Raw genomic sequence first — 23503 nt, forward strand, 5'->3', positions numbered from 1 at the left:
TTCAGCGCGGTTCATTATATCTGTCCGTCAGTCAGTTTTGTGGGCGGGATTAGCACACTCACCTAGAAGCAATGAACAATGGGCTTGTAAACAGTTGGTGTGTGTTTATGTACACCTAAGGGCTCAACAAATGACATGATCTGTTTCTCTCTTACATTTACTTCCCATTCTGCCCCCCATTCTTTTTGTTTGACCACTTCAGTGGCCATTTGTCGATTAATATACAGAATAAATGCACTTTCCTCACTGTCTTTGCTGAAAGCAGCATCCCGACACACATTACTCTCTGTGAAGCCCTTCAGAGCTTTGATAGTGTTGTATTTTACTGCTTGGCTTCAGTTTGAATCAGTGACAGGGACCATCTCTTAGGATATGAACAGCATCTTTCATTAGAGAAATGGATGGTTGTGTTTAAAAATGCCCAGTAGAATTGTTGTATTGTTTCCCCTGGATGCATACACTTCGGTGCCACTAAATAGTTCATCTTTGTTCTTTTCTTCTCCATAGAAAGTCAAAAACTTTACCGTAATCCAAGCCATTTAGTGTGCACATATTGGGATTTTTCCCCCCAAAATTGCTTGCTATGGTGCATTCATCTCTTAATAAATGTTTCACGTGTGTTCTCCTCATAACAACGCCTTGATTAATGAGAGATTACATTTTCTTTCATGCATCATTTATACTCTTATACCTCAGTTTTATGCTTCAAAAGAATACTTGCAAAAACATTTTGCAATGAAATAGATGATATTAAATTAAAAACACATGATTTGACATCATTGTGAACAAATTTCATGAATCAATTGTGATGAAATCTGTTCTTTGGAGGAGACTAAATATTTGAACATTTCTGCAGGAGCACGTGCAGTTCTAATCACCTCCACTAGAGGGAATAACAACACTGCTTATCACTGCTTTGAACTCTGTGTGATCTGCCTATATTTGCCCTACTCATGTCCTTTTAACTTTGTTATGGTCTTTATTTTAAATCTCTGCATAATTAAACACCTGGCGTGACCGGTGGATGGTTCGCCCTCCTACATTTGTAAAAGCTGTCATGTACAGAGAGATCGGGTGAACGACAGACTCAATGGCCTCAGGCCTTGGAAAGAAGCCCTTTTTTTACTGAGAGAGATTATGGTGTCTGCACTGCTGCTTACAGTATGAAGAGGAAGACAGAGAGAGAAAGAGACAGAGAGAATTTGCCTTAGTAGGATATAGGTTGAAGTAGAGGGACTGAGTTTTTCCTTCCTTTTAAGGGATTATATGAAAGTGTGGGGTTGTGTGCATGAAATTGTATTGGAAAGTGTATTTTAATACTATTTAATAGTCTTGCCATGTGGGATGCTGAAGACTGAAGTCATGCATGCACACATGCTTATGTATATGTATGTACACAATGTGTCTGCGAGCATGCATTCACGTTTTGCTACCAATAACATAACAGGAAATGAGAGAGATTATGCTGCTTTTGTCCCTTCTTCTCTTTCCTCTATTATGGCTCTTGGGATCTGGAAAGATAAGACTCAGTTCTACATCAAAAGCTGTCCAAGTTGCAGCTCCAACTGTTGTGCTGTTTGTAAAGGACTGTGCGAACCAGTGGCGTGCAGTCAGTGGTGTTCTGAAACGAGGATGTTTTTTTAAATGCACATTCATCGTCCAGTTACACTTAATGATGACACATTTTTCACGTTAAATAAATAAGCATTCTTCTATCAAGAAAACAACAATCAATACAATTCTATTTTAGTAATTTTACAGTATTTGAAACTATGTAACGGTCTCAAATTTTCACGTTGCGATAATTGCTGAGGCTTTTATCACGGAATACGGTATTATCACAATATTGAAATAAGTTGCAAAATAAGGTGTTGTCGTACTATAACAGGTTTAATAACTTTTTCTTGTAACTAAAAGAACTGAACGTTTAAATACAATAAAGCACAAACATCTATAAAGTAAACAAATGTTTCAAACAGATTAAAGTGCAAAAGAATTATAAAGAACATAGGTAACACTTTACAATAAGGTCTCATTAGTTAAAGTCCCTGTAAAGGCAATTCTACAAAAAAATTCTAAACACATTATAAGTGCTAGAAATGTATTGCTAAAACATGTTACAAAGACTGAGAACTGTGAAGTACTAAATTGTGGAGTTAGACCGTTTAACAGTTTTTCACCCTTGCTGTGAGCCGGATTTTTTGGGCGGGGCTAAAACGGGGGCTCGATGACGCACTGCGACCCCCTGAGCTTGATTGGGCCCCTACTTGATGACGCACGGAGTCACTAAGCCTATCGCTCAATCGCGAGTTACTATCAGACAGCCTACAGTTTGCTAGCTACTATGCCCACGGCTCTGGCTATGCCTTCGTCATGTAAATGCGTATTCCCTGGATGCAATCACTTAGAAAACAGATCGGTGTCCTTATTTAAATTTCCGAAAAATGATCATATCAAGAAGAGGTGGATTTATCTTGTGAAGAGCTAACGTTACCTTGATGGAGAGCTGATGATCACCACCACACCCGCCTCTGTAGAGATCAGGATAGTTTACTTTCGTTGGAGACAACTGGAATTCACTGATAATCCGCTGTTACTGGTGAATGGGGCCGAACCGACTATCTCCCGCTGTCCGCTTTGGCCTTCATCCTTCCGTCGCGCCGACATGCACGAGCTGTGCGCGAGTCATATTTCCCGCGAGTGGGCGTGGTTTCAGCGCAGCCAGCGGACACGCCCCCAGCGTTTGAGAGCTGAGACTACTGCTCATTTTTTCGAGATTTTGATAGCTTATTTTATGTACTTGGCGGCTTTTTTAATCATTGAAATTGGGCTGGGTGGCTAATAACATATTTTTCGGTGGTATGACAAACTCAGAACACATACTTAATTTTGACTTTACAGGGACTTTAATGTTAGTTAATGCATTAACACATTAACAATGAGCAATAGCTGTTAGTTATTATTCTTTGTTAAAGTTAGTTAAAAATTACATCTCTTAGTTCATGTTAGCTCAGATCCATTAAATAACAGCTTACAACTTTTGATATATTTATTTTATTTTACTTACGAAATTTTAATAAAGAGTTAGTAAATGTTGAAATTAAATTAAGGTTAATAAATGCTTTAGAAGTATTTTTCATTGTCAGTTTATGTTAACTAATAAATTAACGTGTGTTAAATAATTTTTCACTGTATTTTGAAGTGCCCATGATAATAGTATCATGCATGTTCATTATCGGGATATATCGTATTACCGAATACCAGCACATATCTATTTGACACTTTTAAAACACGGAACAAGACAAGATAATCCCACCCCAAACAAACTTCAGCTCTAAATGCTGTTAGTTTGTGTTTGTGGGTGCTTTTTACTTGTTACATTATTACATCAACGACAAGTGGCTTTCTTTATGATCGATTCATTGAATAATTCCCTTAGCCAATTCATTAAACACTGATTTATTCAAGAACAAATCACCACGACTGTATGTTGATTAGTGATGTGCATTGTGTAGCGGTTCTGCTTTGGCCTTGTTTGAAATAGTTTTCATTGGTGTAGCAAAAACAGAAGTTGTGTTAAGTTAGGCTACTCAATATTAACCCAGTGTTTATTGAACTATTGCTCATCATTCAGTTTTTTTCTGAACACTGTTGTGATTAACTGCAGCACTGCTGATATTCATAATTTTTTCTTCTTCTGTGGATTAACTTGCATGGTTAATTGTTCACAACAAGACTAGTAATGTGTGCTAATAAAGTAAATAGGGCTAATTTGATTTCTTGTGGACCTTAATGAAATATTAGCAATTTATATGTTGTTTGCAACGTAAAGTGTGGGGCACAGATGAAGGTGAAGCGTCACAGGATCATCTCGGCGTGTAAAAGTGAAGGAAGTGTGCAGAGATCGTATGAGAAGGAGAAGTTCTAGCTTTAACCTCCGGAGCAGTTCTAATCCTCTCAGATGTCAGAGTGGAGGGCATTCTTTCTTTGGGTTTATTCATCCCTCTCTTCTCTTCTCTCATGTTTCTTCCTGCCTGTTGAAAAACTGAGAGGCTGACTGAAGGGCCAGGTGCTGTTGCTGTAGGAAAGTTACACAGTGTAAAGTTGCCACTCTACGCACCGCACACACCCAGGACGCTATAGTGGCAGCGCTCACAAATCTACTGTAATAAGATCAGATGTGCAGCTTTTAAATTGATATGATCACAATCAGAATCACTGCACTAGACTTGAACTAATTCCCAGCCTTACGTTTGTGTTTTGCCTCTAGATGGTTTAGGCATGTTTATGCGGCTGAGGTTTATGTGTGTGTGTGTGTGTGTGTGTGAATCTGAGGTCTTCAGAGTTTTGGCTCTCATCGTCTTACAGTGACTGCGCTCAGTACCTTACAAGCACCATAAACCCATCCATCATCTCTCCATCTCTGCGGTGCTCATCTGTTTCTGCTTAAATACATTGTGCATTTTCTGTTCTGTTTGAGTTTCTAAGGTTTTCGCCTCATCTTATAACACCCTCCATTGAAACAATATTATTTGAAGTCTTAAAGCTACAAACGCCAGCCTCCTCCGTGTTGGGAATGCCGAATGGCTCGGAAGGCAGGAGGGGATTATTCATTTACTACAAACAAATCTTCCAGCGGCTCCACATAGTTTCTGGGTTTTCTTCGTAATTAGTTTTGGTCTGGTCCTCCATATTCTTTCTTTCTTCAATAACGTCTGTGTGGTGAGGAGCTTTAGGAGGCCTCAACCCCCCTCCTCACTAATCTCTCCACAATATTGTTGGGAAATGGCTCCAGAGGACGGAGTGAAAAGAAGGGAGCAAAACCAGGATAGGAGGAGTAAAGTATGCGTTCCCTCCTCCAAGGCCCAGTTCATGGGGTTTTCACAAAGTCTGCCGTGAGTTAAAAAAATAGAGAAGAGAAGGGGGGCTCTCTCTCCTATTTCTCCTTCCGTTTTTCCTCTTCACTCCACCTTCTTTCCCTCCCACCGCTCTTTCTTTTTTATTTTCTCTCTAAGCCCCCTAAATGTGACCGCGTTCTTCTGCACCCCTCACCCTCTGTTGCAGCAGAGCAGAACAGCTCATGCTAGTGTCCTTTTCCATTTGCTTTGTCAATTTGTCCTGTGGGAATCGGAAAGGTGGGTCCTGGTCTATATGATCCAGGTGAGTGTTGAACAGGTAAACTTTGTTTTGAATATACTTCATAGTCAATATTACTAGAAACTTGCTTGTCAGAATGAGATGAAATAGTCTGCAAGTTTTGCTTCCAGTGACCATTTTTTATTTTGTTTTCCTGCCAATGCAACTTGCAAAATCTGTGTGATGTGTCCTGGCAATTACTTCCACAGGTTGACCAATTATGTTTGTGGAGTTTGATGAGGCTTATTGATGAGGCTTACATGACAGTGAGGGAGAAGCGTAGATTTTCAGTCATGTTTTTATGACTGACGGCTGGCTAATGACAGAAAATTCCCGGCATCTAGGCCTTTGGAGTGTATGGAGTTGATGATTGACAGCCAGCATATTGTAAGAGCCAGAGGGAAGAGAGATGTCATGAGAGTAACGAAACCTGCTGTGCCATCAGAGTTTCGCCTCCCTTTTCTCTTTCTGTTTCCCGTGTAGGAATGAAGTAATAGTGATATTCAAGCAACTCTGCAGGTTTGACAGAAGGTGCTTAAACTAAAGATGCTGACACAGCTTTTATGATGATTGAGCGAGCAGGATATATTATGGTCATAGACGAGAAGAAAAGCCAATTGAAATCAATGTGGTATGCTGGAAGAGACGCCATGTGCTTATACTGACACACAGTTTCATGGGGGAAATCTGATCATTCTTCTGCTCCATGTCTTGTAACATTAACTCGTTTTTATTAGCACAGTTCTGCTGGAGGTATGATCACAGAAACACAGCATACAGATGTTCCTAAAGCATTTTACTCTTTAGCTGTTTAGCTGTTTCACTTACTGTTAGTGTCAATGTCAGTCAAGCATTTATATGAAGCTTAACAATATTGCTGTTGTCACATTTAATCATAGTAACAGTTGGTTGACGTGGTGCACACGGTCACTTTGCAGCTGGAGTCACTGCTGTCATTAAGAAACAGGTCCAGTTTCTTCTTGTACCTTGTTGAACCCCTAATTATGGCAAAAAGGATAACGGATGTTTCTTCAACTATGGGCACTCTTGGAAGATACAGCCTCTTAAAGGGAATGGGATAGTTCACACACACACACACACACACACACACACACACACACACACACACACACACACACACACACACACACACACACAAAACATAAATACATAATAAACATAATCCATATAAATCGATTTTTTTGAAGACCCTGCTTAAAAATCCAGTATAAACCAGCATGAATTGATGATGACAGAATTGTCATTTTTGGGTGAACTAACCCTTTAAAAGACACTTTTCACACTATCACACTATAGTTTATTTACAGTAGTTAATTTGTCCACTAACAATATCCAACAGTGGACCACCAAACAGTTTTCTATTTCTTGAAATACACCACTGTGTTGTTTTGCATGATAAAACGTTTCCATGTCAGTTTTAATATGTTTTTCATATATCAAAAAGAAAAAAATCGACCCCTGGGACATTAAGTGTCTGAAGTTGAAGAAACACCCAGATATTAAAGGATGTATTTTCTGTTTAAAGGAGAACTTGGTAACTTTTTTAACTTAATAAAACTGTCTAGAAATCATTTGGATGGTTAAACAACCTGTTCTGGTGATATTGGTGAATTTCCCCGCTCCCCCCAGCGTTCCCAGGCGGAAAACCAACCTTGCAACTTGGGGACTACCGTCCCGGCAAGATAGAAATTGGAAGTCTCGTGAGAAGCGAGAACAAGAACGAGAACGAGCGCGAAACACGAATTGCTTTATGGCAATTCGACATAAACACACACGCATGTATGATGTATTACCAGATTACCCACCTCGGTAGACATAGCTCCACACGATACAGTTGGCTTGCTCCGATCAAAACAAACGCACATGAGCAGCGGTAGAGAGGGGGAGGAGGCCGCCGCAAGTGAGTTTTTTACGACCGTGTTGTGAAATATACACCCTCCCACAGCTGTAGGGGGAGCTCGTGGGGAAAACATGCGACAACAATAGGGGAAATTAGCGCAGAAGTGACTAGAGTTCGCTAGAGTTGCCGAGTTCTCCTTTAAATGACGCTTCATTTCAATACCATGTATTTTATCTCAGCTAAAAGTTTTAGACAGGGCTATATGTTTTTATATATATGACAAATTTCTGTGAACAATATTTATCTAACAATTGCATGTAGGACTGCTGGTGGCGTAGAACAATTGTTGAAATATTTAAAGTTTAAAAAGCTGTTTGGCATTCAATTTCACAGTTAAGAAAGCTCAACCCTCAAGACACAGCTTAAATAATTACTGTAAATATTTATATATTTATTGAGTGTAAATGAGCTTTATTTTGGCAGAGGCAATACTAAACGTACACAGTGGAGCGATGAGTCGCAGAAATGAAAAAGACAGTATTCCTGCAAAATTAGCCGGCACTCACTCATTGAAACACTCAACCCCAGACAACATTAGCCTGCAAACCGACTGACACACAGTTCTATGAGTCTTTGTTTATGAGTGAAGATCTAGCATTTGGTTTCTCTTATTTTCTCTCAGTTGCTGTCTCTCTGAACAGTGTGTCTTTTGTTAACTGTTAGATCCTTCTTACGATCTCTTGTGTTTAACAATGTATGCGTGTGTGCTTCTGTGGTTCAGAGAATGAGAGTGTTTCAGTGAGGGTGCATGTCATTCTCTGAGTATACAGATCACATACATACACAAGGGCATAGTTGAGAAAACAGACATTTATCAGCAGTCTGTCATCAACGGGCTTATGTAATGGAGTATGTGAGTGTGCGAGTGGATGGGACAGATCCAGGATTCCTCTTACGTAACTAAATGACTGGGGCACCTGACCCCAGTGATTGTGCCATGAGCTTCTGGTAGCACACAGATCCATCCTTTCTAAGCTCCATCTAGTTTGGTGAGGAGGATTGCTTCTCTGTGGAAATGTGGTTGATAAAACAAAAGATTTAGGGGTTTTCAGGGGTTTTCAAATTTTTGGTCTGGGGAACCCCAGGTGGATGCAAGGGGACAAGGTAAAATGAAGAGCAACATGAAGAGCAACAGTGTTCTAGTAGCTCAAACATGAGGACATGGGCTTGATTCCCAGGGAATACATAAACTGATAGAATGTTGAATTTTCAGCAGCCATTACTCTCAGTTATAAGTCTTACATGATTCTTCAGAAATCATGCTAGCTGTGTCTCATTCCTATGGCTACACATTTGTTGACCACATACGGTTGTCTTATTTTAGGGAAGTTACCAATATAGAATTGGATGTAATTCCTAGTGAGGTGTAAATTACTGTATTTAGTACTGTAAGTAGCCTCAATGATGTACGCGGCTGACAAATGCGGACAAATCCGGAGGGTGCAGCCTTTAAAATGTGACACTGATTTGTTGAAACATTTCCTATTATTTTCAATGCTGAAAATAGTTGTGTTGCTGCTTGCTAAATATTTTTTATGGAATCCTTGATACAGTTTTTTTTTTTTTTTTTTTTGTGGATTCTTTGATGAAGAGAAAGTTCAAAAGAACAGCATTTATTTGAAACATTATAACATTATAAACATAAATAAATAACATTGTAACATTCTAAATGTTTTTACTGTTGCTTCTGATCAATTTAATGCATTCTTGCTGAATACAAGTATTAATAACAGACCCCAAATCATTGATTTATGATTTATTTATTTGTTTCTTAGTATAAATTGGTCTTTACAAATGATATATAATATATAGAAATCCTTTTTTATTTAGGAAGCAGGTCCGTCGCTAGAGGATCATCATATTTGGGGGTCCATGGCATAACAAGGGTTGAAATCCCTGATCTAGATAATTGATTTTCTGGAAAGAACTTCTCTTTTCCAGAACCTTCTGCATGAATTCCACCCATTCATGCCTTAGGATAAGCTTTATAAGTTAATTGTTCTGTGTCCCACCATTTTGAGCATCACAGACATGAGTCAGAACCCATATTTCCACCTTTCAAAGATAAGATTTGATCATCTATCAAGCCATAAACAATAGTCAGTTATAATTTAATCAATCCACAGCTCTGGGTCTCCTTCCTCTGTCAGCTGTTTTAGCTTGCATGAAGCAAATCCTCCTGTGCTTCCGTCTCTGGCAGCAGGACAGCTGTCCTCGTTTGTACAGAGACTTTTGATGTAGCGTTTGAGCCGCTCCACCCCACTTTCTCCATCCTATCATAGCGTGAGCTGAACGACAAACCTGATGTCCCTTTAAACCTCCCCTGCTCTGCATGCACAGTCCTCCTTCTCATTCAGATAAACTGAGCAGTTTAGCTGGAATTACAATCCCCTAATCCAGCGCTGCACGGAGGAGTTTAAAAGAGACGAACCAACGGAATAATCAAATGAAATGAATTGATTGAAATGAGAGTTCAAAATACATAAATCGATGAAAGAGAGTCTGAAAATGAGATTAAGGCACTAAAGAATGGTTTTCTATCTAGTCGACTGTCGAGCACAGAGGAGAATTGGAGAAGTGCATCTGAAGCGCTGTTGGGGTGTGTGTGTAATCCAGCGGGTGGATGGACAGTTACGGGTTGTAATCTGCCATGTTCTTCCTCTTCTATATGCCGCCAGCAGTCGAGTCGGATTATTAATCCACAGCCAATTATTCCAAATCTCAATCTGCGGCCAGATGTCCAGTGCTCTAGATTCAGCCTCTTGATGATAAATCATGGACAGACATACACATACACACACATCTCAGTGACAGTAGGACATCTGATTTCATGCTGTAAAACAGGAACTACAGGATTGGAGCTGAATGATATTGTGGATTGGCAGCACTGATCTGAACACACTCTGGATGTGCACTAAGGTACCGTAAAACCCGATTTATCCCCTTTGGTCTGTTTCCTGGGTCTATGAAACAGTGTTTGTCACTCTCTGCTTCCAGCACCGTGTTAGTGTGGGGGAAGTCACAAATCTAGATATAGCAAGACAGTAGTTTATTTGTTCTGTGGTGTAAATAGACCTGATTTGGTTAGCTCTTGTCATCTGAAGGGTGAGGTGCTCGCACACACTGGCAGGCTTTAGGCGCGACTAGCTGTTCACATTCCAGAGAGGAAGTGTGAAGCCACGCATAATCCACTGATGGACCCCAGGGGATGCTTTTATCATTCTTAACTGATTTTTATTAACTCCTTAAAAAAACAAAACACTACAGCAGGTGATTTCAGAGTTTAGAGGGACAATGTGAGAGGAAAAGCTCAGTGGAAGAGATATTCAGCAGATGATATCCTAGTATTTATTTATTATAGGATTTTTTAATGTTGTGAGTTAGCTTTTATTTTTAGATTTTCAGTTTTCATTTTCTTTCGTTTGTTTTAAATATTTCGGATAGCTTTAGTTTTAGTTTTGTGTTCCTGTAGAAGTGTGAATTTCACAGGGGTCACTCTTGAATGTGTGTGGTCTGAGAAAAGGACGAGGAGAGATGACAGCGGAGCGGCTCTGGTCTCATCTCACGCTTTCTCTCCTGTCCAGTGAAAAACAATAGGATCAGTGCAGCTGTGAAGCCAGCTGTCACTTTCAGCTCGGTCAGTCAGCAGTCAGACAGCTGTTACTGTACGAGCTCTAATCGTCCTTACTGTTTCTCCGTGTCTATATGAGATCTCAAGTCTTCTTTTCTCTCTTCTTATATAAGCACATGTCCAGTTAGACATGAAAATCAATAGTAGCAGATTCAACACTGGACGGATTTTAGGTGATGGTGAGCCTTTTTTACTTCAAACATATTTGATATCAGATGATCATTAAAATCTTGCTCATTTGCATATCATCTGGATCCAAAAATTCATGTATTTTCATTTGATATAATGGGGTGAAAAGAACAGCGAGCGAGTGCTGCGATCAGTGAGATTTGAAACCGTGTTTTTGTATGATGTTTCAGTTTGTGTCATCATTGTACAAGAAAGTGTTCACCCAAATTCTGTCATAATTTACTCACCCTCATGTCAGTCCAAACCTGTATGACAGTTCTAGATTCTTTCTCTGCTATCCCAGCTAACAATTTTTGGTTCCCATAACGTTAGTTTTTGGTACCCAGAACATTCTCAGAATGTTAGTTTATGGTTCCCAGAACGTTATTTTTTATGGTAACCACCCAGCAACGTTCTGGGAACGTTATTTTATTGTTACATAAAAATAAAACCAAAAAAGAACGTTCCCCTAACGTAAGTATTTGGTTCCCAAAAAAATAACATTAGGGGAACGTTCTGTGTTAACTGGGATATTCCCTGCCACTTAAACAGCTCTATAAAAACAGTCAACGTGACATTAACTGCATACGAATGTTAGTGTCGGTCTGAACAGACGCAGCCATTCATTCAATTTAAAATGTTTATCGCACTGAATTTTTTGGTGTGAGGCCTCACCCAGCTAAAGGTCAATTCACACTGCACTGACAGATGCCGACATACGGTAACAGATACTTTGTCAGTGTGGGATCAGTGTGTTACAGACACCCTGTTAGTGTCTGTTGGCGTCTGTCGAAGCTTGTTTTCACCGATTAAACATGCCGAATCGGCGCTTGTCGTGTCGTGGAATGTCTGAGAAGTGACTTCCTGTAATCTGGTGATTGTCTGCATTGGTCGGCGTATGTACGGTGCCTGTTTTGTCTTAACAGGGAACGTTCTCAGAACTTTGGCTAACGCTCTGGCAAAGTTCTCTCAAAGTTATGAACAAACATTATTCCACTGATGTTAGAACATTTGTTTAACGTTATCTGGTCTTTAATAATGTTCTCAAAATGTTAGCACAAAAACATTATTTATACATCGTTCATGGAATTTTTTCTCTAAAACGTTTCAGTTGGATGTTCGTCTAACATTTGTTTCTACTTGTTTCAGAATGTTTAGAGATCATTCAAAAGTAACGATCTCATGTTTGCAGAATTATAAAATGGAATGTTCCCTCAATGTTCCTATAGGCAAGCTTTAAACGTTCAGAGAACATTTCGAAATAACGTTTGCATAACTTAATGGGAACGTTAGCAAAACTTTTTGTTAGATAGGTAAAACCTACCCTGGAAATCCAGAGTTCTCACGAGAGCACAAGTTGAATTTGCTCAGCGAGTTACTCTGGCGTCGAGTAATGATGCTCATTAAATATGCCCTTGTATCCGAGCTGCACCAATCACATCGGGTTATCTGATATAGGCGGGCCTGAGGCGAGCTAAACAGATGATGGCAGCGCTGTGTCATTAGTAAACATTGCAAGATGGCTATGGATGAACACCATTTGTTTGAAACGGCTTTGGCCGCTACAATGAACGAGTTAGACTTGGCTTTTTATCTAAAAGAGGAACAGAAGACGGTACTCGAATCGTTCCTTTGCAAGAAGGCCGTTTTTGCTGTTTTGCCGACTGGATACGGCAAGAGTCTCTCAGTTAGCTCCGCTGGTGGCTTGTGATTGGTCGTAGTGTTATCCAATTGCGTGCAGTGAGATTTTAAAATGCATGCTTGGTGCCTCCCCTCGAGCTTGCCGATTTTCATTAGTCAATGCCAGACCATTAATCTTTCAGATTTAGGTCTGGATTTCCAGGCTAGGTAAAACCAAAAAGCATCTTGCTCTTCAATCAGACCGTATGTACAAAATCACATGATCTATGACTATGTGAATCAATTATTTGATAGGTTCCCTAGAAATGTGCAATATATTATTCATTTTTCAACATGTTTCTTAGTTTTAAATGTTTAAAAATCGTAAAACATCCTGTTGAATTCCAGGCTTAAATTAGAATCACAGATTTTCAATGTGGTGTCATTCTTTTGGACCCCACTGTATATAACAGCCACATAAGTATTCATGAGTGCATATGAATGTGCATGAATAGTTCATGAAAAGTCTTTTGAATGTGTAATGGAGCAGTGTGTGTTTACTCGGGTAATGCTATTGTCAGTGTGTGTGTTTGACCTCAGGTTGCCCTGTGCAAAGTGCTCAACAACTGAGCCAGTCTTTGCCTGAGCACTTCCTCTGCCCCTTCCTTCCTCTCCCTCCTGTTTTTAAAGGAAGACTGTTTGATCACTGCAGAGGGTCCTGGAAAAGTTGACGTGGTATTTGAGGTGAAAGAGTAAACCTGGTCTGTGTCTGGGTTTGAGGGGGAGAGTGCCTCCAGGCAGGAGGGGGTGTATTATAAATGTTTGAGAGAGCTAAAAGATATTTGAATCCACTCCATTGGAAATGTATTAGAAATTGTGGTTTTATTGTGTGGAAAAACATAGAAAGAACTTTGTGTGTGTGTGTATATTGGCGTGGGTATTTATTTATTTTTATTTTTTTGTAGGTTAAATTTAATATGGATGTGTATAGTAAGGGAAACTGTATGTTTTATGTGTTGTAAATGACAAATGACTTTGACCTTTAAATATATATATATTTTTCAATTTAAATTAGATTTAAATGAAGTATAGTGACCAATTCAAACTGCACCTACAGATGCAGACCGACAGCAAAAGACACTTCGTTGGGTTTTGTCGGATCAGTGTGTTACATTGCATCTGTTGGCATGGTTGTCACTTGGTTTAGCTGATTATACATGTCCAATCAGCGAAGTGACATACTGTAATAATCTGATGATCGTCCGTGTTGATTGGCGTCTGTTGGTGCAGTGGATTGGCATTAGAATGCCCCACTGCTAGACATGCTGTGTGTGTTTGTGAGTGTGTGTACAGGTTTGGCTATGGTTTTGAGGACCAAATCTCCTACTATTATAATGAAATATCATGATAACCAACTTGTGAGGACATTTTACTTGTGCTCACTAGTTGAAAATCACACATATCACACTGTCACTGGGACAGTACCCTTCAAAAGGGTTCTAATATGTACCATTTAGGTACTAATATGTACCATTTAGGTACTAATATGTACACTTTTGGTACCAATATGTAACTTTGAGGGACTAATATGCACTCTTTAGATACAAAGGTGTACCTTTTGAAAAGAAGAAAGTACCTTTTTTCTGAGAGTGCATGTTTAAATTTCAATGGTTTCTGTGAGGGTTAGGCTTGGGGTAGCCGTTAGGAGATATAAAATAATATTTAACCTGATTTATAAACAATGGACGTCTATGAGATGTCCTCACTAATATGAAACAAACCTGTGTGTGTGTGTGTGTGTGTGTGTGTGTGTGAGAGAGAGAGAGAGAGAGAGAGAGAGAGAGAGAGAGAGAGGGAAATGTGTGTGTAGACCTCTTTTATGCCATGTCTGCTGTTCTTATAAATATTCTGTTGCTGAGTTTTAGGCCTCATATGGAATTATTCTCTTAGATAAACACTCCCTCTGGTCTTATATATATTTTGCAAGAAGGCAGCTGCATCTGTGTGTGTTAAATTGCGTAAGTATGAATGCATGAGAGCCTGTATCGATCTCACTGCATCTGTTGGTCTGTGTGAGCAGGTGAGTGTACATATTTGTGGATGTGACCTCTGTATGAGTGTGTGTGTGTGTGTGTGTGTGTGTGTGTGTGTGTGTGTGTGTGTGTGTGTGTGTGTGTGTGTGTGTGTGAAGGGGCGGGACATGTGATGTTTACCAGACAGATGTCTGTGATGAATTGATAATGGAGAACAGTGTTGTGGCTTTGAATGCTAAACCTCCAGTCTGCAGTAGAGGGAGGGACCTGCCCTCTCCACTGCAGTGTGTGTGTGTGTGTGTGCGCGCATGTGTGTGTGTGCAGCCAGTCAGCAGCTCGGACGGCAAGCTGCTCTCACACGCAGCCTAGGCTCATAACAGGATTTTACACTCGTTTATTATCCTCCGCTATTTATTACTCTGTCCCTCATTTCCCATCTCCTCCTTTTCAGGAAAAAGTGGGCTGACAGTCATCTGTCCTTGGCAAGCATCCTTCCTCCACCAATCACACATTTTTTGACACACACATCATAACCTGTGTGTTTGTTTTTGTCGGTGAGATCGCTGTCGTCACCTTTCTCACCTCTCTCTTACTCGCTATCTGCCTTTCTCACCTTATAGCGTCTGTTTTTACTTACAGCGTCTCCTTTCTCTCGCTCCACCTCTCCTCCTCTCAATATTCCTCTCCAGCTCTCTGCCTCTTGTGATTCTCATCTCTCTCTCTCTCTCTCTCTCTCTCTCTCTCTCTCTCTCTCTCTCTCTCTCTCTCTCTCTCTCTCTCTCTCTCTCTCTCTCTCTCTCTCTCTCTCCCTCTTTCCCCTCACTCTCTCCCTGTTTGCCGCATCTTTGCTCATCCTTCTCTCTATCATTCCCACCCTCATCTCACACACTCTCTCTCTGTCTTCATTGGCATGACTGTGCTAGAGTGTCGCGAAAGCTATGACCATTTAAAACAAATACAATGAAGTCTCTCTCACAAAATATCTGAAAAATGAAAACAAGGTTAAAATTGGCATGAAATGGAAATTCACCCTATCTATTTTCTAAACGCAGGTTTATAGATCTTATTGTGAATGATTCATCCATGCATGTTTAATTTTTTTTTTTTTTTTTTTACCTTGTAATTTTGAATTAAGATGTTGTAAATGGACATTCTATTGAAACTAAAGACTTCTCTCAGGTGATGCTGCACTTCTTCAGTCATTTAGTCTGCTTAAACCCCGCCCTTTTCTTACAATCCACTGCAAACTCACATTCAGATCTGCCTCCATCCAATCAACAACCAGTGGATAGAACCAAGTCCCCATTCTACATTTTTGTCTTTTCGTTATCCGTTTCACATATATATATATATATAGCCCACGTCTTGATACAGAAGAAAATAGCTGTTGCTACTTCCGTTTTTCTATCATGGTTCTCAATTGTTTTTATTCATAACTAACTATATATTTTCTGTCTCCTAATCCCAAAAAGGAACCCTCACACAAATGTTTTATTTTTTTATTTGAACATTTTCATCAACACATTATTTTGCACAATTATCAAACAGTTTTCCTGACAAAAGTCAAATCAAGGCAGATTTATTTATACACTGAAGAAAAACACTGAACCCCACTAACTTTCATTGTATGCCCAAAAAACACAGATTGAAATATATAATTTCGTGTTCCACAGAAGAAAGACATTAAGGTCGTAAAGCGTGAATAAATGATGGCAGCATTTTCATTTTTGGGTGAACTCTTTTGAATAAGGCTGAATAATGGGTGATGGTCACAGTGTAGGATGTGAAAATGCTGTTCATGTTCTTTCGCCCCACTCTCTCTCTGTGTTTCTCTTTTCCCCTCCAACCGCAGCGGCTCCACCTCTCCTCAGAATCACTCAGCGGTGATAAAGCATCCACCTCCCTCCTCTATCTACACCCCCCCTCTTTCTCTCTCTCCCTCTCCATCCCTCTCCTCGTTTCGGCATTCCCTACATCCATCCGTTCAGCCTTCCCTGGCTCTCAATGAAATGAACGCAGAGCCTGTACTCTGACTGGCTGGAATGGAACTGGATGGGGCGCATGCTCTCTTTCTCTCTCTCACACTCGCACACATACACATGCACCCTCACACACTCACGTTCACGCAAACAAACTGACTCAGTCTCGCCGACTGCTCCGTGTCAGGCGGGCACACGCACATGCTTGCTCTGCCGTGCTCACGCACATAGACGCACCAACACACTCTCAGTCATTGTCAATCTGTGTGGCTTCAACCTTGGGATGAGGTGATGTTTTGGGACAGGAAACACGGAACTATGGGCAATTCCCAACGCCGGGCAAAAGGGAGGCATAAAACCAAGGGGGCAACAGGTAAAGCGCACACGCACGTACCTGTGTCACAACTAGATGTGTGCACAGATTTGCTCGCACGCGCATTCTCGCACATGCACTCTCCACAGTGCCACAGATTTATTGACTTCAGGTGTTGCGCATGTCATTGTGTGTGTGTGCATGTGAGAGGATATCAGTGTCTGTGACTGGTTTCATGTCATTAATCAGTGTTGCTGCTCTAGTCAGGGTCACCGTTGGGTTTGAAACCACTGTTCGCCCTCTCGTTATCACTGTGAGCTCTTTGAAACCTCTTACGCTTTCTTCCCTTTATCCCCCCCAAAAAAAGAGAGAGAACAGGAACGGATCAAAGAAGTGGCAAGCCTTGAGAACTGTGTAGCCGCACACAGACACAGAGGACAGCCGGAGTCAGAGAGGATCAGAGAGAATGGAGAACAAAATAAGATGAGAGGGGAAAGGGGTGGTGGTAAATGGATTGGGAGGAGAGAGGTTTAAGACGGATGAGGAGTGATGGCAGTTCGAGAAGACGATCAGGACGGGGAGATGAGGGAGCAGGGGAGTGTGGAGATGTAGAGCTGTCACTCTATCTCTTATCTGTGAATTAGAGAGGACACGCGCATGCACACTATATTGGTACAAGCAAACATATGTCTTTAACACTATCACGCTCTCTCAAGAACGTCCTAGACATAAGAGAGTTTATGGGGCTTAAAACAAGGTGCCTTCATGGGGTATTTAAGGAGCAGAATCAAGTATACATCTCTTTGTTTTGCAGCGTTGGCTTTTTTAATGTTGCTTGGCTGGTTTCTAATTAAGAATTCATTATGCAGTGTATTTTTTTTTTTTTTTTTTTGTGCTGGATGGTTCCCAAATATGTTCATATTTATGAATCCAGCATTCATTGTGTGGCATATATGTATGGCTTTTACTGGATGGTTTAGAATCAGTGTAGTGTCAGGATAAAGTGATTATGTTTGTGATTCTTATTCTAAATCTTATTTGATGTCTAATTCTGAATCTGATTTTGAATCCAGTGTCTGTTAAGTGTTTTTTCTCCAGAGTACTGGACGGTTCTGAATCAGTAATTAAGAAAAGGTTATTCTGATTCATTTTTGGATTCTGATTACTGACACTAACTTCTGATTCTGCACGCAGTGTACATAATGGCAATGAGCATTTTTTGGGTGGATGTTTTCAAATCAGTGATCTATCTGGAAGCTTGTTTCCACCACAGAATAAAAAATGTAAAAGATAATTGCAACCTTTTATCCTACAATCCGAGATACTTTTTTTCTCGTAATTGCGAGTTAAAATCTCGTAATTCTGACTGATTTTCTCAGTAAGTCGAAAGGGAAAATAGTCAGCTCACATTTTATTACAATTGCGAGTTATAAAGTCATAATTCCTAGATAAAAACTTCCAATAGCGTGTAATAAAGTCAGAATCGCGAGATTCCAAGAAAAAAAGTCCGATTTGCGAGGTTATATCTCGCAATTCTGACTTTATAACTCGTACATGGAAGAAACAAGCTTCCATAGTGATCAGAATAAAGCGATTCTTTTTGCGATTCCTATTCTGAATCTTATTTAATTTCTGTTTCAAATTCTGAATCTGATTCTAAATCCAGTGTCTGCTGTAAAGTGTTGTTTATATCAGCGTACTGGAAGGTTCTGAATCTGAATCACTGGAAGGTTCTTCTGATTCTGGATCCAGTTTCCACTACGCAATATATTTGGACGGTTCAGAATCTGTAATGTGGAAGTGATCCTCATTGTGAATTTGTATTATAATTCTGGTTCTTATTTCTGATTCATGCCACTGGCTCTGAGTGTGCAGTCTGTTGTCTGAGATCAAAGTTATTGATGGTCTCGCACAGTTCTAGTGCTCAAATATTCAACTGCAAATGACTGGCGATATATGCGCGTGTTTGTGTAATGTCTGGAGTTCACAGTGCTCTGTACACACGTTGCTTTCTATACACACATTGTTTTCATTCATACTTTTTCTCCTACGCTGACGTCATGCTCTCAGAGAAGGGCCGTACCCTGACATGAACAGATAGAGAGAGAGAGCTGTGTGTTGCTGTGTGAGACTGGGCAGTTGTTGTCATGGCAACGGACAGGTGGTATTGCCAGTCAATTGAAAGCCTGTTTGATGCTGCCTGTATAAGTGTGTGTGCGTGTGTGTGTGTGTTTTTTCCCACACTGCGTCAGTGTTCCTGTGTCATCCCCTGAGACGTCTTAGTTCACTTTACCTCATAAAACCACATAAATGATCATCTATATATAAACAGAAATTCTCAACATTCAAGTAGACACATCTGGTGTTCTTAACAGAAGTGTGTGAAAATACTTGTGAGTTATGCACATCCACACACTGAAACCTGTATTAGACCAGAACAGCATGTGTCGTAGTTGAAAGAGTGTTTTTCTCACCGCTGGTTTATCGGATCTGATTGTTTTGTACAAAAACACAGTTAAATCTGGTGTGAATATTTGTGTTTTTGGTTTTGTGTATGTGAGATAGTGGACCTAATCCATGGGTTTTTGACCTTGCATGTCACAAGCAGCTTGGACACATAAACACAGCTGTTGGTCAGATAGCACAGCAGTCATATACAGAAACGTTCAATGTCGTATTATGTAGGCTATTTGTCATTTATTTATAAGCATTTGTGTTGTGTCTGTATTTATTTGATAATAAGATTTTACCCTTTCATTTTGTCAATCTTAAATCATAATATTGTGTTCAGGGTCTAAAATTCACTCCCCATTCCCACACCTGCCGATGGGAAATGAACTGTGAAGATTTAAAAAAAAAAACGTCTTACTGGCCCTGATATTTTGAGTTATTTTGTCCTTTTCACGGTCACATTAATTAGTTATTTTCCATCAGCACAGGTCATTGTGTCACTTTCCATCTCTCAGGGAAGCAGCACCTGTCCCAAAAACATGAAGACACATCAAGATTTTGTCAAAAGTTTGGGGTCAGTGTGATCTTGTTTTTCGAAATAATCTTTTAAGTTCACCAAGACTGCCTTTATTTGATAAAAATACAGTAAAAACTAAAATATTGTGAAATATTACAATTTAAAATAACATGATCACATGATCCTTCAAAAATCATTCTAATATGATTTGCTGCTCGAGAAATATTTCTTATTATCAATGTTGGAAACAGTGGTGCTGCTTAATATTTTTGAGTAATCGTTTTTTTTTTTTTTTTTTTACATTCTTAGATGAATAGAAAGTACAAAAGAATGGAATTTATTTGAAATATTTTGCAAGTCTCCACTTTTGATCAATTTAATGCATCCTTGCTTGAACAATGTGTATATTTTAGAAATCTTATTTCCATTTTGTCCTTAAAGACGGATGTGCCGCAGCAGATGTTTGTTATGCATATTATTATATACTATGTTGCATTTCTTTATATAAAATTACTATTCACAGGCAACAAACTCCCCAAAGCCAATTTTAACTCCTATTTGTCACTTGGCGAGTGCTAATTTTGGACCCTGGTAAGTTAACTGTTTTGCTTGAGTAGTTAGTTAATGTTCAGTGTTGTTGGACTTTGTTGGCTTTATAGCTGCTGTGATTGCCTGTGAGCGTTTCCAGACGTCTCATTGGCTGTTTGGCTGTCACCTCCAGCAGGACAGGAAGGCACTCGTAAGCATGGGAAGGAAAAAGCAGTGCTGCGTTGACAATAGAGTGGGGAGGGGGACGACCTAAAACACTGAGTGCTCATGTATCCTGCCTCTCTCTCGCCTTCCCCTCCTCTCTCACTCACTCCCAACTCACATTTTGGTAACTCTAGAGGTCTATGCCACTAGACCATTTCTTTCTCTAACTCTCCTTCCTTCTATGGATGTTATTATGGAGAGGCTAGATGTCTTCCGAGGAAAAACAGGTAGGGTTAGCGATCCTGTGTTTTCTGAATGTTCTTTGTAGAGCCATGACTGACACAGAGCGCTTAATAGGATAATTTCTTAAATATTTTAAACTCAGAGACCCACCGTGACTGCTGGAAGTATAAAGACGCTCTATAGAGCGACAGGGAGGTCAGACAGTAATGCAGGAGGACGTCTGTCAGAGGGTTTCTTTGAGATAGGAGATCATCTTCTCTCCTGAAGCAGGATTTGTGAGCTTACACCGTTAGCATTTGTGTTGCAAAGGTTGTAATCTGTCATATTTAATGAGTTTGAGGGTGTAAGCTGTTAATGTAAGTCTGCACTGTTAATAACTTAAAAACAGTATGTTTTGGTTGACAAATTTAATGGAATATGAATGCTGCATGTGAATGTACTGTTTTGTGTGCCATTGTATGGGTGTGTGAAGCACACCTTGGTCATGGAATCATAACACACCTCTGTGAAAGTGATCCTGGGTCACAGATTCATCATAACAGTCTCGCACACACACAAAACATGCTGAAGCTCAAGACATGGAGCTGGTGCCCATTTGCCATTCCAGTTTTCACTCTCCCTTGGGTTCATATTTCAGCACTGAATTCCTGCTTAGTCCCACAAATGCGGAATAATAACCATGACACACTCACTCACTGTATTTTACACAGACACACACAATGCTAGTTTTGAATACAGACCCGCAAACATGCAGAAACTGAACACATATATTCATGACAACATACACAAGCAGTTTCTCTGCTCAAGCACACACACACACGTTTTATGGGGACTTTCCATAGACATAATGTTTCAAAAAAACATAATTTAATATTATTTATAAGTTGTTTTCCTCATGGGGACCAAACAATTTCCCCACAAGGACAAAGATTTTGTATATTGCCATCTTTGTGGGGACATTTTGTCCCCATAATGTAGGGTTTACCAGGACACACACACACATACGGAAGGCTTCCAGAGCTCACTAGCTAATTATGCATGTAAAATGAATGGGAGAGAAAATTAAGCCTCATAGAATTTTTTATGCAAACGACTTTCTAAATGAAGCCTTTGAGTCCAGGCGGCCACACAGCCTGACTGACAGTCTAAATGCCTGAGAAGAGAGAGCTGAAGTGAGGGTTAAACAACTCTGTGTCTGTATATGTGTGTGTGTTGTGCTTATGTTTTCCAGTGTGCGTTCAGACTTCTGCCAAACCTCTGTCTTTATCAGTCATCTATTGATCCTGCCTCTGACAGATACGTTCCAGCAAAAGCCAGCTGCTTACAAGCACAAACTCTCCCTCTCTCTCTCTCTCTGTCCATCCCTACACTTTCACAAAAAGTCTTTATTTGTGACTTTTCACACTTTGTTTCTTTGCACTTACCTTGTCTTGCACCTTCTCTCCGTCTCGAGCCTGTATACCGTGTTAGAGGCTGGAGGAGATGAACAATATTTGAGCCACCACAGGTTTATAAAAGATACTTGTTTTTTCATTAGGAATAGAGGAATAGAAAAGATAAATACTTAATAAAATCACAATTCAAACTTATACAAAAACTAAAGTGCCAGTTCTAAAGATATAGACAAACAATTTAATCTTTTTAACTGTCGTTTTTTAAAATATTGTGTCTGGCACCATTTGGTGGTTGCTAAAGAGGTACAATAACTTATTTAATGGTTTACTTTTCGAATAAAAATTCACAAGTGAGAAAAATGCAAAAACAAAAAGTTGAACAATAGAATTTAAAATAATCAATTAAATATTAAGAATGTTTTCACAAACTTCCTAAAATATTTCATGAATTCATCAAAATAAAATGTTTTTATTGTTGTAGTCTAGTAATAATGTGGTTATTAATGTGTCAAAAAATGTAAACAGCAAATCAGTTGCTTGACGCATGAGGACCAGTTTGTTCTGGAGTGTGTGTGCGTTGATCAATGTTTATATGTGAATTAAGCCTAAATTAAATCTGTTCATCATATAAAGTGATCTTGTCTCTTCAAAAGACTTCGATTGCTCTTTTTTTTCTCTTTTTTGATGCATGAAACGTTTGGTTGTGTGAGCTTTAATGGACAAACATGAGAGAATGTTAAAAAATATTTGCGTTTCAATGATGAACAAAACAAGTCTTATGAACATCATGATGGTCAGTAATTGATGACAGAATTTTCCGTTTTGGGCAAACTATCCATTTAAACATTATAATCATTGGAAACGGTCATAAATAAGCAATGTTGCTCTATCTATATACAGTAAGAAGCTCTGAAGAAATCCTTTCTTGCTTTACCCTTTACTGAGCTGTCATTTATTTACGCCTCAGTAGGTTAGTGTAAGGGCAGAACTTGTTCTTTTGTGTTGGACAAACTTTAGATGCCCAAATCCTGATGTCAGCACATTAGAGCTGCGTCCTCCAGACTTTGTCTGTCTTTGACCTCTGTGTTCAGGCCCATGCGAGTCCTTCCCCGAGGAACGAGCTGACAGCTCACTCCCTCCGTATCTACTTCTCCTGTTACTCTCATTCATCTACACCTTCACAGATCTCTTTTCATCACAGAGTCTGTGTGCTAGCTGTGACAGGAAGTGGATGAAGTGCACTTTCCTGTCAGTACTGTTGTTGGGACAATAGATCCTGGAAGTTATCTAAAGAGCATTGGTCTCTATTCTTCTGTATTGTGTGTGAATAAACTGTATGTCTAAGTATTAGCAGTGGTTATTACGTGGCTCGCTGAAATACTTTATTTTAATTAGTCAGTTGAG

The 23503-nt window shown here is 39.7% G+C and overlaps 1 protein-coding gene across 5 annotated transcripts in view; it reads left to right on the forward strand.

Annotated features, from left to right (window-relative positions):
* The window catches only part of nhsl2 (NHS-like 2), a 65793-nt gene that overhangs the window by 19091 nt on the left and 23199 nt on the right, over positions 1-23503 (forward strand). The window contains exon 1 of one of the 5 annotated variants that reach the window (XM_084404108.1): positions 20621-20749. The exons of the other annotated variants lie outside the window; for them this stretch is intronic. Within the exon in view, the coding sequence (XP_084260234.1) occupies positions 20704-20749 (46 nt within the window). The 5' untranslated portion in view covers positions 20621-20703. Of the gene's footprint in view, positions 1-20620; positions 20750-23503 lie in introns of those variants that run through there. 5 annotated transcript variants of the gene reach the window in all.

This window comes from Rutilus rutilus (assembly GCF_951802725.1).
Source record: "Rutilus rutilus genome assembly, chromosome: 3".
NCBI lineage: Eukaryota > Metazoa > Chordata > Actinopteri > Cypriniformes > Leuciscidae > Rutilus > Rutilus rutilus.